The following is a 13,535-nucleotide window of genomic DNA, read 5'->3' on the forward strand; positions in this document are numbered from 1 at the left end:
TGAAATGCAGTTCTAAAGAAAGCCAAAGAAAATTGCACCATTGCTGCATGAGTCATGCAGAAGATGAGCATGAAATTGTTGACTGAGAACAAATGAGAATGAGGCCTCCATGCTTAGTTTTGAGGGCAGCAAGTGCAAGCAGTATAAAAAGCACAGACAAAAAAAAAAAGCCAAGAAATTTGCAAGCTTTTGTGCAAGACAGACCTCTCTTCCTCCCTGGCTTCCCTCCTCCCCAGAAAAGGATTTTGAAGTCTACAATTTTCTAAATTTTGAACATCTTTGGCATAATAGGAGTATGTTCTAGGCACACAGCTACAAAACAAGCAAGTCTGGAGAATTTGTCCATCTGCAGACCAGATTCCTCTTCCCTCCAAGCAAAGGGAATCCACTCAGTTGTCAGGGATCCGTCACACACAATATTCAGGGTTCCCAGCAACTCTCTGGTATTTTAGGGGAAGTTCTGATCTGCACATCTAGTTTTATTAATGCCTTTTTACCTTCACTTCAGAAGTGACTGCAAAGGTTCCTGGTTTTTTGTCCCTGTCAAGGACTGTATTTGCAAGTTACTGGCTTACCTTGGCTGTGAGAAAGACGTTGAAGTGCTCATTGAAAGAAAGCACTGGGTGATCAGTTATTCTCTTCAAGAACTTGTCTAATGCTTTCCTCCTTGTCTCCACGAACTCTTCAGAAAAGCGATCAACAACACCCTTCACCACAAATTTCTCAGGAAGAGGCTGTCAGAGATAAGCAAAATGCACAAGATTCAAAAGATCAAAAACTTGCTTCTGCTATTTGGAAATAAAGCAATCAAGCACCAGTCTTAACAGGAACTGAAATGCTGTGTTTGCTAACAGGAACCAAAATGTTGCGTTTGCTAACAGGAAGCATCCATCAGATGGGATGCAAGCCGTGCTCGGAATTATCTTTTAGTTGGTCTGGTTTAATGCTAGCAATTCTACTGAGTGGCTTCAGCTAAGAGTCACACCAGGGAAGCCCATACAGTACTCACACAAAGTACTTGTAGCATAGCTTAGATTGTTCCCCCTACTGCTATCTGTGTTCAAGATCCAGCTCTAAAGAGATGTCAGAAGAGCTACACACTATTCACAACAGCAGCGTGCACACCTCCCACCACCCAATGCTAAGGCAAGGCTGCCTAGAGCAGATAAACTCAGAAAATTTGACAATTCTATTTACTCTCCCCTCTCCTTCTCTGAACAATTTAGAGCTTTTGAATAGGGCCCTCCTGTAAAAGGCTGATAATCTCAGTAAGAGCACCACATTGAGCAGAGACAGACCAGTAGGTTTGACACAGCAAGTGTCTTGAGTAGTCCAGGCTGGATCCTTTCTGAAGTACAGGCATACCTGGTCACCTCTCAGAGACAACTTTCCTGAGTATGCTTCTGTAAGTGACAAAGGTCTGACAACATATCCACTCCTGTATCTTACTACTTTGAGTCCATCCCTTCTTTTCTGCAGTTCAGCTTAACATATAAGCCTGAGGCTGTCTCCAGACTTGCTAGTTATATACAGTCCCTCCTGTTACACTTAAATGACAGACTTCAAAGTACCTACTTCAGATGGAAGATAACTCTTTAAGCTTAAGAGTGGTTCTACCATTAGATCTGCTTTTGTTCTATCCAGACAGTATGGAATTTAAGATTAGCATCAGTTTTTAAACTGTGCTTTGCCTTTCACTCTCTGTGAAGCAGTCCATCCAGACAATCTGCTTACTCTTAGGCTAGCAATGACAGTCATTTTCACCCAATTCAGGAAATAGGATTCTCCTCTGCAAAGAGTCTGTCATCTAAAATCTGTGACAAAAATAATTCAAGAAAAAAGAAAATCTGCATACACATCCTTTCGCACCATATCCCAGATGATGCGGGACATATATGAAGATTGTACCTGCTGAAAAGCACAGCCAGCATGACTTAGCTGCAACACAGCTGAATGTATTTTAATTAAGACTTATCTTATTATGCTTAGCATTCAGATCAATCATGCTAATTAAACCATTTTAAGGCATACTATCATTAGACTTCAGAAGTATAGTGCTTAGTGCATTAGTTTTCAGGTAGGAAGGAACTCTTTTCCTTTGCTTTGTAAATTTTATCTGGGACTCTAGGAAGTCACTACCTCAGCACCATATGCAGGAAGAAAAGGACAAACTGAAAGACTGGTTTAAAGAATCCTAGTTCAACCAAACACATTCAGTGTGGCACTGAATAACCACTAATGTTTGAGCATTTGAGACCCACAGAAGAGTGCACCTCTATTACAAAGCCTTCTGCCATTTAACCTGGTTTCAGCTACAGCAGCAGTTACAGTCCTTTCGATTTTAGGCTTTTGGAGGTCCATCCCAAGTAGTCAGTACACACAGCTAGTAACCAACATCCTGTTTTAACTGTGTGTGTAAATTATCTACCTTATTGTCTTCCACATTAATAGTCTATTTTTCCTACTGAGATACACATGAACAGAGTTCACTGCAGTCAGAAATGTCTTCAAGTATCCAATAGGGCAGCACATGCTTATACCTCCAAATTTTCTAGAAGAAAGGTACTTAAGATACCTCCTTACTCTGCAGCCAGTTCACATCCAGTATTAGAGCTACTCATGCCAAATTTGCTGTTCTGCGTGCAACGAATTCCAGGTCACGGCAAAGGAGCTTGATTCCCTGACTGACTCACCTTCTGCTACTAGACTATTATTTATTGCCTTGCAGCCTTCAGGCAGGACTGGCAGTCTGTTAGCATACTCAAGAATCTGTAAAACTTAACTGCAATAGTTCCAGCTGTTCAGAGAACAGGAAGCAAGAAAAGACGGTATGGGCAGCTAACATATTGCATGTCTCCATCTTAGTCTCCGAAGCTCACTGTCTTTCTTTTCCCTACTCCTCAGTAAGCATATTTGCTGCCAGTTAGTGGTGTCACATGATATTATAAAGTACTCCTTATCTTTGAGAGAATCAGCTATTATTTCACTTAGAGGCGAGTCCCAGAGTAATTAAGGACTTAAATAATACTCTAAGCCAGAGCAACCTAACTGAATACTTCTCACACAGCCTAGTCCTTGCTGAGGGAGGGAGACCAGAGAAAATGCCACCACACCACTCACCTCAATCCTAGATGGGCAAGCTAAAGTATGCCACTAGCATTGCTATTTCCTGACAATTCCCCTCCAATGAGCCTTTTTTAATTCTTTGTTCAAAAGAGCTGAAAGCAGTGATCTCACAGGTTTCCTACCTATTCACGTCTTCTACAGCACAAAAAACATATCACATAAGGTAGTATCAGCCTCTTCACGTCAAATAAGGTGGTCAGATTGCCGGTTTCAGCAAAAAGGGGTGCAGCAGTTTAGCTAATCTCATTAATAAACTTCTGCCTACTGAAAGCATGCAATAGCTACCAAGCCAGAGGCTGAGGTTTCTAAATCTGTGCTATCAAATGTCAGCCCTATTAAGTGCTAGCACAAATAGTTTTAAATTGCTCTGTAAAACCAGCTCAAAAGGCCATCTTGAAAACCAACTAAGAACGTGAAGTACCTGTGTGGCTTTTCATAATCCTCAGCTGCTCTGAAATACAGAAGTAAAAACTGAGCAAACAGATGAAGTGCATTCCATTTATGTCACAACAAATTTAGTCACCACACATATTGCCCTACAGGAGGCTGCCAAAGCTCACCTCTCAGGTGTGCCACCCCAGAAAAGTCTTAAGCTTCATAATCAGTCAAGAATGGGAAGCTCTTCCCACTCCACTGTAAGACAATAAAGTACCATATTTAAATCTAAATACTCAAAGAGAATGAAGTACTGTTTTTAAAATCTAGAGACAAATCACCCGAATATCACCCTTGGAAGACAAATGTAGAACTGTCCTTAATAGCAGATACTTGCTTACTACCTACGGGAATGAGATGCGTTGGCTGAGACTCTTCCAGCTTGTTTCTCAACCAGTCGAAGTCTTGGTACCGCCGACGGACAGAATACTCTGGCAAATCAAACTCTGCTCGTGTAGTCTGGAAAAGAACAGAATACACTTAGTGTACACCAAACCTCTCACTTCAGAGACTAGCAGCAAATGCAGTACAGCCACCCCCAGCAAGGGTGAAGCCAGACAAGCCTTGGAGGGGGTCTTCATCCCCAAAATTGTGCAGCCAGCATAAGAGAAAGATCCTCCGGACTTTCAAGCAGTGGAAATGCCAGCAATACGAAAAATGATTACTTCAAGCTGACATGTTAAGATCTTGTTGTACTTTTTTACATGTTCTGCTCAGATAAACTTTACAGGAGAAGTCTGCAGAGCAGACAGAACCACACCACTCTCTTGGCAGTTACAAGATTGCAAGGAAGACTGTGTGAGATATTCATTCCCAGAAGATTACTTTAACTATCAAGACCTAAAAGCAAAGATATTTATTGACAGTGTTTATTCTTTGACATGAATTATCCACAGATGAGAAAGCGTTTCACCACTGCCCTGTGTCAAGCAATGGGCTTATCACACTCCTTGAAGTCTAAAAGATTAGAACATAAGCCACTGCGAGGTTTGATGAAGGATGATTTTTGCTGGTTTCCAAGAGGATGAAACCAGTCTGTTTACATTAAGTTTGTGTATGCCTGATTAGTACATTAGTACATATAACAGTACATTAAAATAAATCTTTTGAAGTTTTATTCTTTAGGGCAAGAAGTCAAAGTTGCCATTATAAGTTTGAGGAAAAAAGTAAGCATACAGAGAAACTACTGCCAAGTGTTTTATCCAGTCCTTGAGTAGTCCACAGTCTGGAAGGCTGACCGAGTGGGGCTGCTTGCCCAGCAAATACTGTAAGCATAAAATCACTCTCGTGAAACTGCATACCAACTAGGAGCATCTGCTAAAGAGCCTGGCAGCAGTAGCCCTGATTAGAATGTAGATGGCCCTTATTGTTATGTCCCATACAGAGGTATACTTAAGTTACTTGTAGCATCAAGACCATCTTGCAATGAATAGTCTGTACACTATATGTCTACACTGAGACACCAAAACCAGCACATTCTGGGGAACACAGCAGCAACTGCAGCTTTGAACGAGCTTTGAGACCAGCACTTCGTTTTGCTACTCCTATCCACTACAACTGCCTGATAAATTCCAGCAGACACTCAGCATTTACTTCCAGACTGAGAGCAACTGCCACATATTTGCAGAAAGTCAAGTAGCAGATTTTAAATGCAATCCATATCTTCACTTGCTTTCTGAGTAGCTCCAACTCTCCAGTTACTGTACTTTACTCCCACCAATCACCACTAGAGATCCTGTATGAGTTCTAGACCAGAAATCTCTTTCTAGGGGGAAGTTGGCAGCCTTAACACACTAGTAACAGCACAGTAGCTCTAGTACATTATAAACAGCATGCTAATGTGTTATTACCTATGTTATTACCTTCTAGAAGAGGAAGGCATAAGAGACAGAAAAGAAGAAATCAGGATAAGCTCCTCCCTCCTTTGACCTACTAGCTATGGTTAAGCGATATACAGGTTAGTCCTTGGACTAACATAACAAACGCTCACCAATGGAGCAGTTGTGGTTGTGATGAGGGGCTACCAAGATGTAGATATCCACTGCAGATTTGTGTTTTACTCAGCCACCCCTCAGAGTAACACCAGCTTATTTACTAATGTGTTAGAGTGCCACACTAGAAATTAAACTTCTAAGACTTCATATGAATCATTTTTGCTTGTTTGGAGTAACAGAGTGAATGGCATTAGGGTGAAACAAGATAATTCATGCACATACGGACAGCCCTCATCAGCCAGTGGTGTTCACAGCATTATTCTGTTAATTGGGCAGCTGTACCTTTGCCTTGCAACCTGAAATGAAAAAAAAAAGGGGGGAGGGGAGAGTAATTATTTAGAAGAAGGGATAGCTTTTGTGAACTGGTAGTCACTGCCCAAAAGCCTCTTAAAAGAGGCCTGACAGTGAATGGACGAGAATGAGAATGACTACACACTGCAGTACCTTATCATGCAGTATGAGGATGAAGGTAAAGTCTCCCATCTGTTAGCACTGAGAACCTTATTAACCAGTATTCTGCTAACAGTTAAGGAAATCTGTAGAGGTACTCTCTAGGAGTAGGAAAGCAGGGTAAGTTCCAGTGCACAAACTTTACATTAGTTACTGTGTACCTCTAGCAAACTGGTCCTACTGCCTCTATTTCGCAAGCAGAATTGCAAAGTTTTCCATATATCCAGTTCTGTTCCTCAGAGGGAGGCAGATGAAAATACAGCGACACCATCTTTTCAAGTTTTTACTGTACAGACTGTCAAATCTAGACAGCAAATAAGCTTTTCAAAGATTATTTGGGCAGAACATAAAGGCCCTTCAAGGTTTTAATGACACCTCACTAATGCTGAAAGTATCTGGATCTCAGGTCAAACCGTTATTAGCTTAGCACAAGTAATTTTTTCCAGACCACACAAAAGGGAGGAGGGTCTTGCCACCATCCAGGGACAATGCTGAAGAACACATTCAGTGCAAATAGCTCCAGGTGCAGCTACAGCCACAGCTGCAGGCTGAGCTCCGAGTGGTAGGAGCACCAGGCAACAGGCTGTGAACTGGCACCAAACTTTACACAACAAAGGGCCTGGGGACCTCTGGCCCAGCCAGGGGACCAGACACAGAGACACAGCAGGGGCCATTGACCCCGAGGATTTCACACGTGTAGACTGTGAAGGTATAAAAGACCAGAGCTCCTTAGTTCTGGGTCCCTCCTCAGAGGCACCAGCTCGAGCTGTTATTTTATTATTGCACCATGATTAAACTATTTTAAGGATCCAGACGTCTGAGACTCAGTTATGGGAAACTTGGGGCCAAACTGGTATGGAAAAACTTGGTCTGACTGTGTGAGTGTGGGGTGCCTACATGGGAAGGGGCCTTGGTTCCAGCTCAAGTGGATCAAGCGTGACTGCCAGAGTGGCTCCTGGATAGTCAGACAGAGAAGTTTCCTTAACAGGCAGCAAGTGAAATGTCTATGTTTTTGACACAGTTAAACTCCTCCTGCTTCCTTAGTGGGATTGGATTCATAAATCTCATGTCACAAGGACATATGTCTCTGCCAAAGGAAGCTGAGAAACTTATATGGCAGACCTCACCCTCCCAAAAAATAATGGGCAAGACATTTGCAGGAATTTATTGAAGATTCCAGCACAGTTCCACTAAGTCAGCACTGCAGCATTCTGGGCTCAGTTTTACTTGCTGGAAAGCAGGTAGTCTTACAGACACTTTTACCTCTGTTGCTGGAATAGTTTTGACTTGAGGCAGTATTAAGGCAATCACCAGGTCTTGTGTAAGATCCTCGTCGTTCCTGGAAGGAGTTAGGAGCCAAACCTAAAGCTAGTCTGTGATGATTATATGAAAGTACTTTTGTACCCTGGTTCTAGTCTCTTACTCACTACTCGATTGCAGATTCCCCTCCATGTTACTATTTAAGTTTGGGGCAAAATCTTCAACTAGAAAACAGGACAATGGCAGAGAGTGGAAGGGAGCAAGGCTTGTTTTCTTAGCACTTCAGCATTACTTTTGCCTTGAATAGTTTAGCCTGTTTGAAAAAGAGAACCCATCCCCTTCACCTGCTCCTCTCTAGGAAATCAGGCTGTTTCATGTGCCCAAGTAATCTAACCAATGTGTGCACTGGAAACATGAGAAAAAGGACAGGAAAGCAAAAACAAGACTCCAATATTGATTGGTTTGAAAGACTCTCCCTTCAAGCCTGCAGAGCAACTGCATGACTCTGAGCAATGGCACTCAGCTATTCAGACCTCCATGGGAAAAGGCACAGAAGGCGGCCTTGCCATCCTAGAAAGCACAGTGAAAGTGAAGTTAGAAGTACGCTTACTTATGTTTCCCTCAGGAGATATGACTACACAAGGGCAAGCTTCCTTTCCCCCCTCCCTCCTCGCAAAGATTCGCTCAACCAAATCCCCCTAGAATGCACAGCAGTCTAAGATGAATCATCAGGAACATCCAAGACACTTCAATCATCACAGTCAAGACCAATTAAGTTCCAGTGCAATTTCCACCCACCTTTATTGGTTTCACTAGTCTCCCTGTATAAGGAAACTGCTGTTAGCAAGAAGAAAACAGGATATGAAAGTGTCAAGACAGTCAGTTCTGAATCACTGTCCTTGTTAGTTTGAGGATTCCAATTACATTCTTTTAATGTGTTTGTCCAGAAGACAGGTTGGAGAATGCTACCCTGGCTCTTACTAGGAAGCTGTGAAAATAAGGACACAAGCAAGATCAAGTAAAATCTTCAGTTTTCTTCTCAGCTCCTCTGCAAGCCACTGTTTTGTCCCTTCCTCAGTCACTACCACCTGCTGACAAAGGTATCAGCAGATGAAAAGTCTGGGCCATACTGCAAGACTTCTCTTTTTTTTTTTGCTGTTACAATGAATACAAACAAGACTGTGGTCAGTCTTTACTCTTCTGCACGCTGGTGTCCTGTCACAGTCACAAGCACACATTACAGCATCAGCTTCCCCTCTTGCACCTCAGGCTGCTGCTTTTCAGTCTTCAGTATAACTCACTCTATGACCTTTATTTACCCAAACCTTTGAGGTTCCAGAAGCATTCTTCAGTGGAGAAAGAAAAACAGAACAGCCATCCCTGCCTCCTCATTCAGAGGCACCAGAGAGAGACTCTTTAGAGGTCCTGAACCCCTTTCCTGCAAGGGAGGTGTTGGGGCGGTTCCTCATCGCCCTCTACAGATTATTCCTGTGCAGCTTTTTTGCTATGTTTAATTAGTACTTTCAACTGCAATGTCTAATTGGGCAATTAGCTTGGTATCGAAGAAGCCTGGTTTGTAGGGCAAGAATGAGTTAGACTGCTAGTCTTCCTAGACAATGGTAGATAGTTCTAGAGGTTCTGACCTTAGAGATTAGCCAGAAGTGTACAATAATAATAAAACCAAAGAAGTGAGAATTTCATGCTGATTGAGAAGAATAAATCATGTGCAGTTTCATAATAGCATTGCAATGCTGTGATATAGCAGATTTATGCGCTACAGTGAGATCCCAAATAAAACAAGTATTAATGGACGGGTAGGTAGATATGCAAAACAAGAAGTACAGGATGATTTTTTTTAATGTAAAAAAAAAAAAAAAAGACACTGTTGGGTAATACATCTGACCTAAACACAGTAAATACCTTAGCCACATTCCAGAGTTCTGCTTTAAGAATGAAGGGAACCCTTGAGCAGAGGTTTCAAAGCATAGGAACATTATTTGGGTGCCACTATATACAGCTATTTTATACTGATGAAATAGTCAGTTCTTAATTTAAGAGAGAAACAATGTCAGCCAATTTTAGCCATTTGCCTGTGGACAGCTGCATCTCATTTTGTGAGATGCATCATTCCTTCTGATCAAGTAATAGTTGAAGGCTAAGTTGCTCCAAGTTAAAAAAAAACAAAACCAAGAAGACTTTCCCACAATACTACTTAGTATTTTTAGTCATTAAGATACAGTGTTTCTTGCAAAACTCTTAGAGCAAGAATGAATGACAGGACTGTGTTAAGTATGCAGCAAGAGGTAGCTATTGCTTTAGAGAAACTACATTTTCTCACGTGCTGTCTGGAAATGGAACTTCAGAGTAGACATTTTGAAAAAAAGTTATCTGTGGCCTGTAAAGGCTTCCTCATCTCAAATAACATAATAAGATTTCATTAATGATTGAACTACAACAGATGCTGAAAAAATCTCTAGCGTATTTCTTTTGGTAGGTAGCAGTGTTCTTAAACTACTTCAGTTTTACTGTCAGCTGTACAGCCTTCTGAACCAGAACTGCATGGAAGCCAGTTTACAGGTGAGGATCAAGATTATGATTTAGTTAAATGGCCGATAGAGGAATTGTGATAAACACTTAAAGCAACAAGCTTAAAGCATTTCAGAAAAGGAGAGACACGAAAAGCAAGATGATTAACAGTGAATCAACAAGGCACATTCCCCTTAAGGGAACTCTAACCAAATGGGTGTCAGATTACTAAATGAACAAACTTTCAAGTTAATGAAAGAAACTGGCCTTGCAAGTTTACAAACAGTTCTATTTAGGACTCAGAAACAAAAAAATTTAAGCTGACACCTTAAAAGTTTTTTTGCAATTTCATACACTGAAGTAATTGTTCTGCTAAGAGAAGTCACATCTTCAACATATTCACAAGGTACCAAAAGACAGTAAGTTAGGATAAGAAAATACAATACAAGATATAAATATCCAGAACAGGTCCTAAAATGATTCCACAAAGAACAAAGTACTAGGAAAGAGAATGTTGCTCTGTACCTTTGTTGTAACCCTGTATGTGATATACGTCTCCATGGTGCACACGTGTTTTTTGGGATCATCAACAGTAACAAAGAGGTCTCTAGTTTCCACATCCAAGTCATCATCCAGCTGCAATCTGTTAAGGAGAGATGAGGAGGAGGCTGGGCTAGAAGTGTCCACAGGTGTGCCATTAGGCAGACTAAGATCCTGTAATAGAGAGGAAAAAAAAGGAAGTTTTTAATAAGTTTAACAGATTCAAGGGAAAGCACAGTATTTTCAAAGATGCCACTGTCAAGTTTCACTGATATATTACAAGAGTATTTACCCCAGCAGCTCCAAGGATCACCCTTTTCCAAGATACCCGAGCAATCCCCTAAGGTCTGGACTTTGACCATTAAGTTGTTCTACAAGTTGAAGAGAAAGCAAATTACCACCATTAACTCCCCTTAGTATGGCGCAACCGGCTTCCTATTCATAAGGAAGTAGAAATATTGCTGAACCAACACCTCCTGGTGAGACTGAACCAAATTAGACTCTGAAAACAAGTCAGCTAGGCAAATCAAGAGACCTACTTATAAGACAGCCTTCAGGCAAAGTGGCAACAGTTCAGTTGTCTGGAATGCAGTCAGCCTCTGGAGATTCCTACAGTAGAAGAAGGAGCACAAACTTTCATCAGAGGCTTCCCATCTAGTCCATTAACATCCAAACACACTGACAGCAGTCAGAGCCTGAACTGCCATCACCACACTACAGGACAGTCACTGATCACACCCTTCTGCACCAGTGTCTAGGCACACCTCCCTTTTGGAGTTCTAATGAAAACACTACTTTTTCCTGGAAGAGGTCCTCATTCCCATCCTCTGCCTAAGGAAGACAAATGCTAGAAGATCCAGCAAGTGGCTATTTTAGGAAGACACATACAAAGGTTTAGGAAATCTGCAATTCCTTGAAATTGACTGGGCAGAAAGGGAAGGGAAAAAAAGAAAGAACAACAAACAAACCAACCCACCAAAAAAACCCCAAACACAAAAAACCCCCCACCAGCCTTACAGCTAACTTGATATATTTCCACACCTTCAAATCTCACACTTGAATATAGACCAACTACCCCATAACAGTGGTTACTCCACTTGCATAAATATCACAGCAACTTCACGTGTTCTCTGCTCTGGTTTTGTAGCACAGGGAGCCGACAGCATATGACAAGTTGTACAGCATGTAGGATGGGAACACCTGACAACAGTATTAAAAAGTCCTAAAGATCCATGCCTCTTCAGAGAAGACGGGATTTTTGTTTGCACCTTTTAACTAGTACCACAGGAATAGATTTATCCAGAGTGACTTCCCTTATTGCTAAAGAGAGAAACATCACTTCATCTAAGCACCACAGTAACTAGAATTGTTTAGGTATACAATTAGTGCTTAGCCCCAGCCTCACAGGGTCTTCAAGTGGCTAAACAAAACACACAATCTTAGCAAAGCAATCATGTTTGGGTGAGACCCTCTCTGTTCATCAGTCCTTTCTTCAAAGGTTCAGAACTACAGGTGACAGCCTCAAGGTAAAGCTACTTACAAAGGTCTGCCTTTGACAATGGCTAAGAACACAGCTAAGTTCCTACTAGTCACTGTCAGAAACCCATCGTGGGACTACTGGGATTTCACAGACAGCCATCTGTCTGCTGCAGTATTGCAGAACTGTGGCAGAGCTGCTCTTCACCTTGAGGGCTGCTTTATGAAGTAGAGAAAATAATGCTTTAGCCTAGACATTTTGGGAAAGGGTGATCTAAACTACTGTCTACTAACAGAGAGTTTAGATGCATTCTCTCAACTAATACACACAAGTGGCTGCCAACAGATAAGAGATTTCAGATTTAACTGACGGGGAGTAAGAGTAGAAAGGTAGGCACTCAAATGCTCTCCTAAGAGAGCAAAAGATCAGGATGAGCATGGCACAGCTGGCCAGCTCAGACATAACGTAGACAGCTCAAAGTACATAGGAATCTGGCTCAGATTCAGTGTAGCAGGAGCATGTACAATAGGAAGAAGGAATGGTATGATAACTCTGCAGATAAGGAGTGCTGTTGAAGTTACACAAACAGAATAAGCAGAAGACAGGATAAGATTAGCAACAGGAGATGGCTTCAGAAAATCTGCAGTTCAGCTAGACAGGAGAATTTGGCTGAGCAGACTGAAAAGCAAAGCAAACCCTGGGATACCACAGTAGCTGCACACAAATCCATTTCTGTTTCCAAAAGGAAAAGACAGTTCATCATTGCCCATATGCAATAAGCATTAGCGTATGACAAGTTGTGCCAGAACTGCAGCTAGTCAAATTATAAGCTTCCAGTATAGAAACGAATTACATTGCAGAAACAGCTTAAGCCTGGTTGCACAGGAGATCCCAAAAGCTTATAACAAAATTCTTCCAGAAGAGAGCTTAAAGAATACGATGGAATCCACTTAAAATACAAAAACTCTACTCTACCTGGAGTAGACCAAAGATGGGGCTTGCAGGCACTTGCATGAAGTTAGCAACTTTCCTCACCAATTCTGTTAGGAGATAACAATATCACACTAGCATGTCTTGCACATTTTAAGCAGGGCAGAAGCCTGTGAAGGCTTGAATCCACTTCATTGTACTTGAGTGTGTTCTTGCAGTCATGGGTCCTATGGAATGTCTCAGGTCTTAAAGGCTGTGATAGTTTTACCTTGGATGAAACACTTCATATCTAGATCAAGTAAAGCTTCTATACCAGCTGTGGTTCAGATCAGGAGAGGTGCCAGCTGCCATGGTGGGGAAAGGACAGATGGTGTGTACAACGTGCTATACTGCCTTATCCAGGACAGCAGGATTCTCCCTGACAGTCACTGCTGGCATCAGACCCTACTGCTTGTCTAGTTTTCAGCAGATGAAGGCCAAGTTAGGAGCTAACTATTTCTCCTTCTTAATGGGTGGAACTTCCTAGCTAAGTGCACCAGGAACATTACTTAAGGCTGCTGAACCCTCATTTAAAAGGAGGAAGGATCAGTTGACTGAAGTCTGATGCTAATGCTAGAAAGAGGTAGGCTTTGAAATGTCACAGCAGAAGATCCAGCAATCTGTCTCAAGCTGTTATCCTATCAGCAGAAAACCTCCTTGTCATATTAATTAGCATTGTCTTTCTTTCACAGGACTCGGACTTTTTTTGCAGTTGGAGAAGCAAGACTGCAACATCTGTGTCAGTCTGCTTTTACCAC

General features: G+C 41.8%; 1 protein-coding gene across 3 annotated transcripts in view; it reads right to left on the bottom strand.

Moving 5' to 3' along the window:
• SNX30 (sorting nexin family member 30) overlaps positions 1-13,535 on the bottom strand; it is a 72,591-nt gene that overhangs the window by 35,474 nt on the left and 23,582 nt on the right. For all 3 annotated transcript variants that reach the window (XM_027710230.2, XM_027710232.2, XM_027710231.2), the window contains 3 exons: positions 10,317-10,505; positions 3,910-4,020; positions 576-734 (listed from right to left, as the gene is read on the bottom strand). In XM_027710230.2, coding sequence (XP_027566031.1) covers positions 576-734; positions 3,910-4,020; positions 10,317-10,505 — 459 coding nt within the window. The remainder of the gene's footprint in view (positions 1-575; positions 735-3,909; positions 4,021-10,316; positions 10,506-13,535) is intronic.

Source organism: Pipra filicauda, unplaced genomic scaffold (assembly GCF_003945595.2).
Source record: "Pipra filicauda isolate LSUMZ 115617 unplaced genomic scaffold, ASM394559v2 scaffold71_size5581439_pilon, whole genome shotgun sequence".
Classification (NCBI taxonomy): Eukaryota; Metazoa; Chordata; class Aves; order Passeriformes; family Pipridae; genus Pipra; species Pipra filicauda.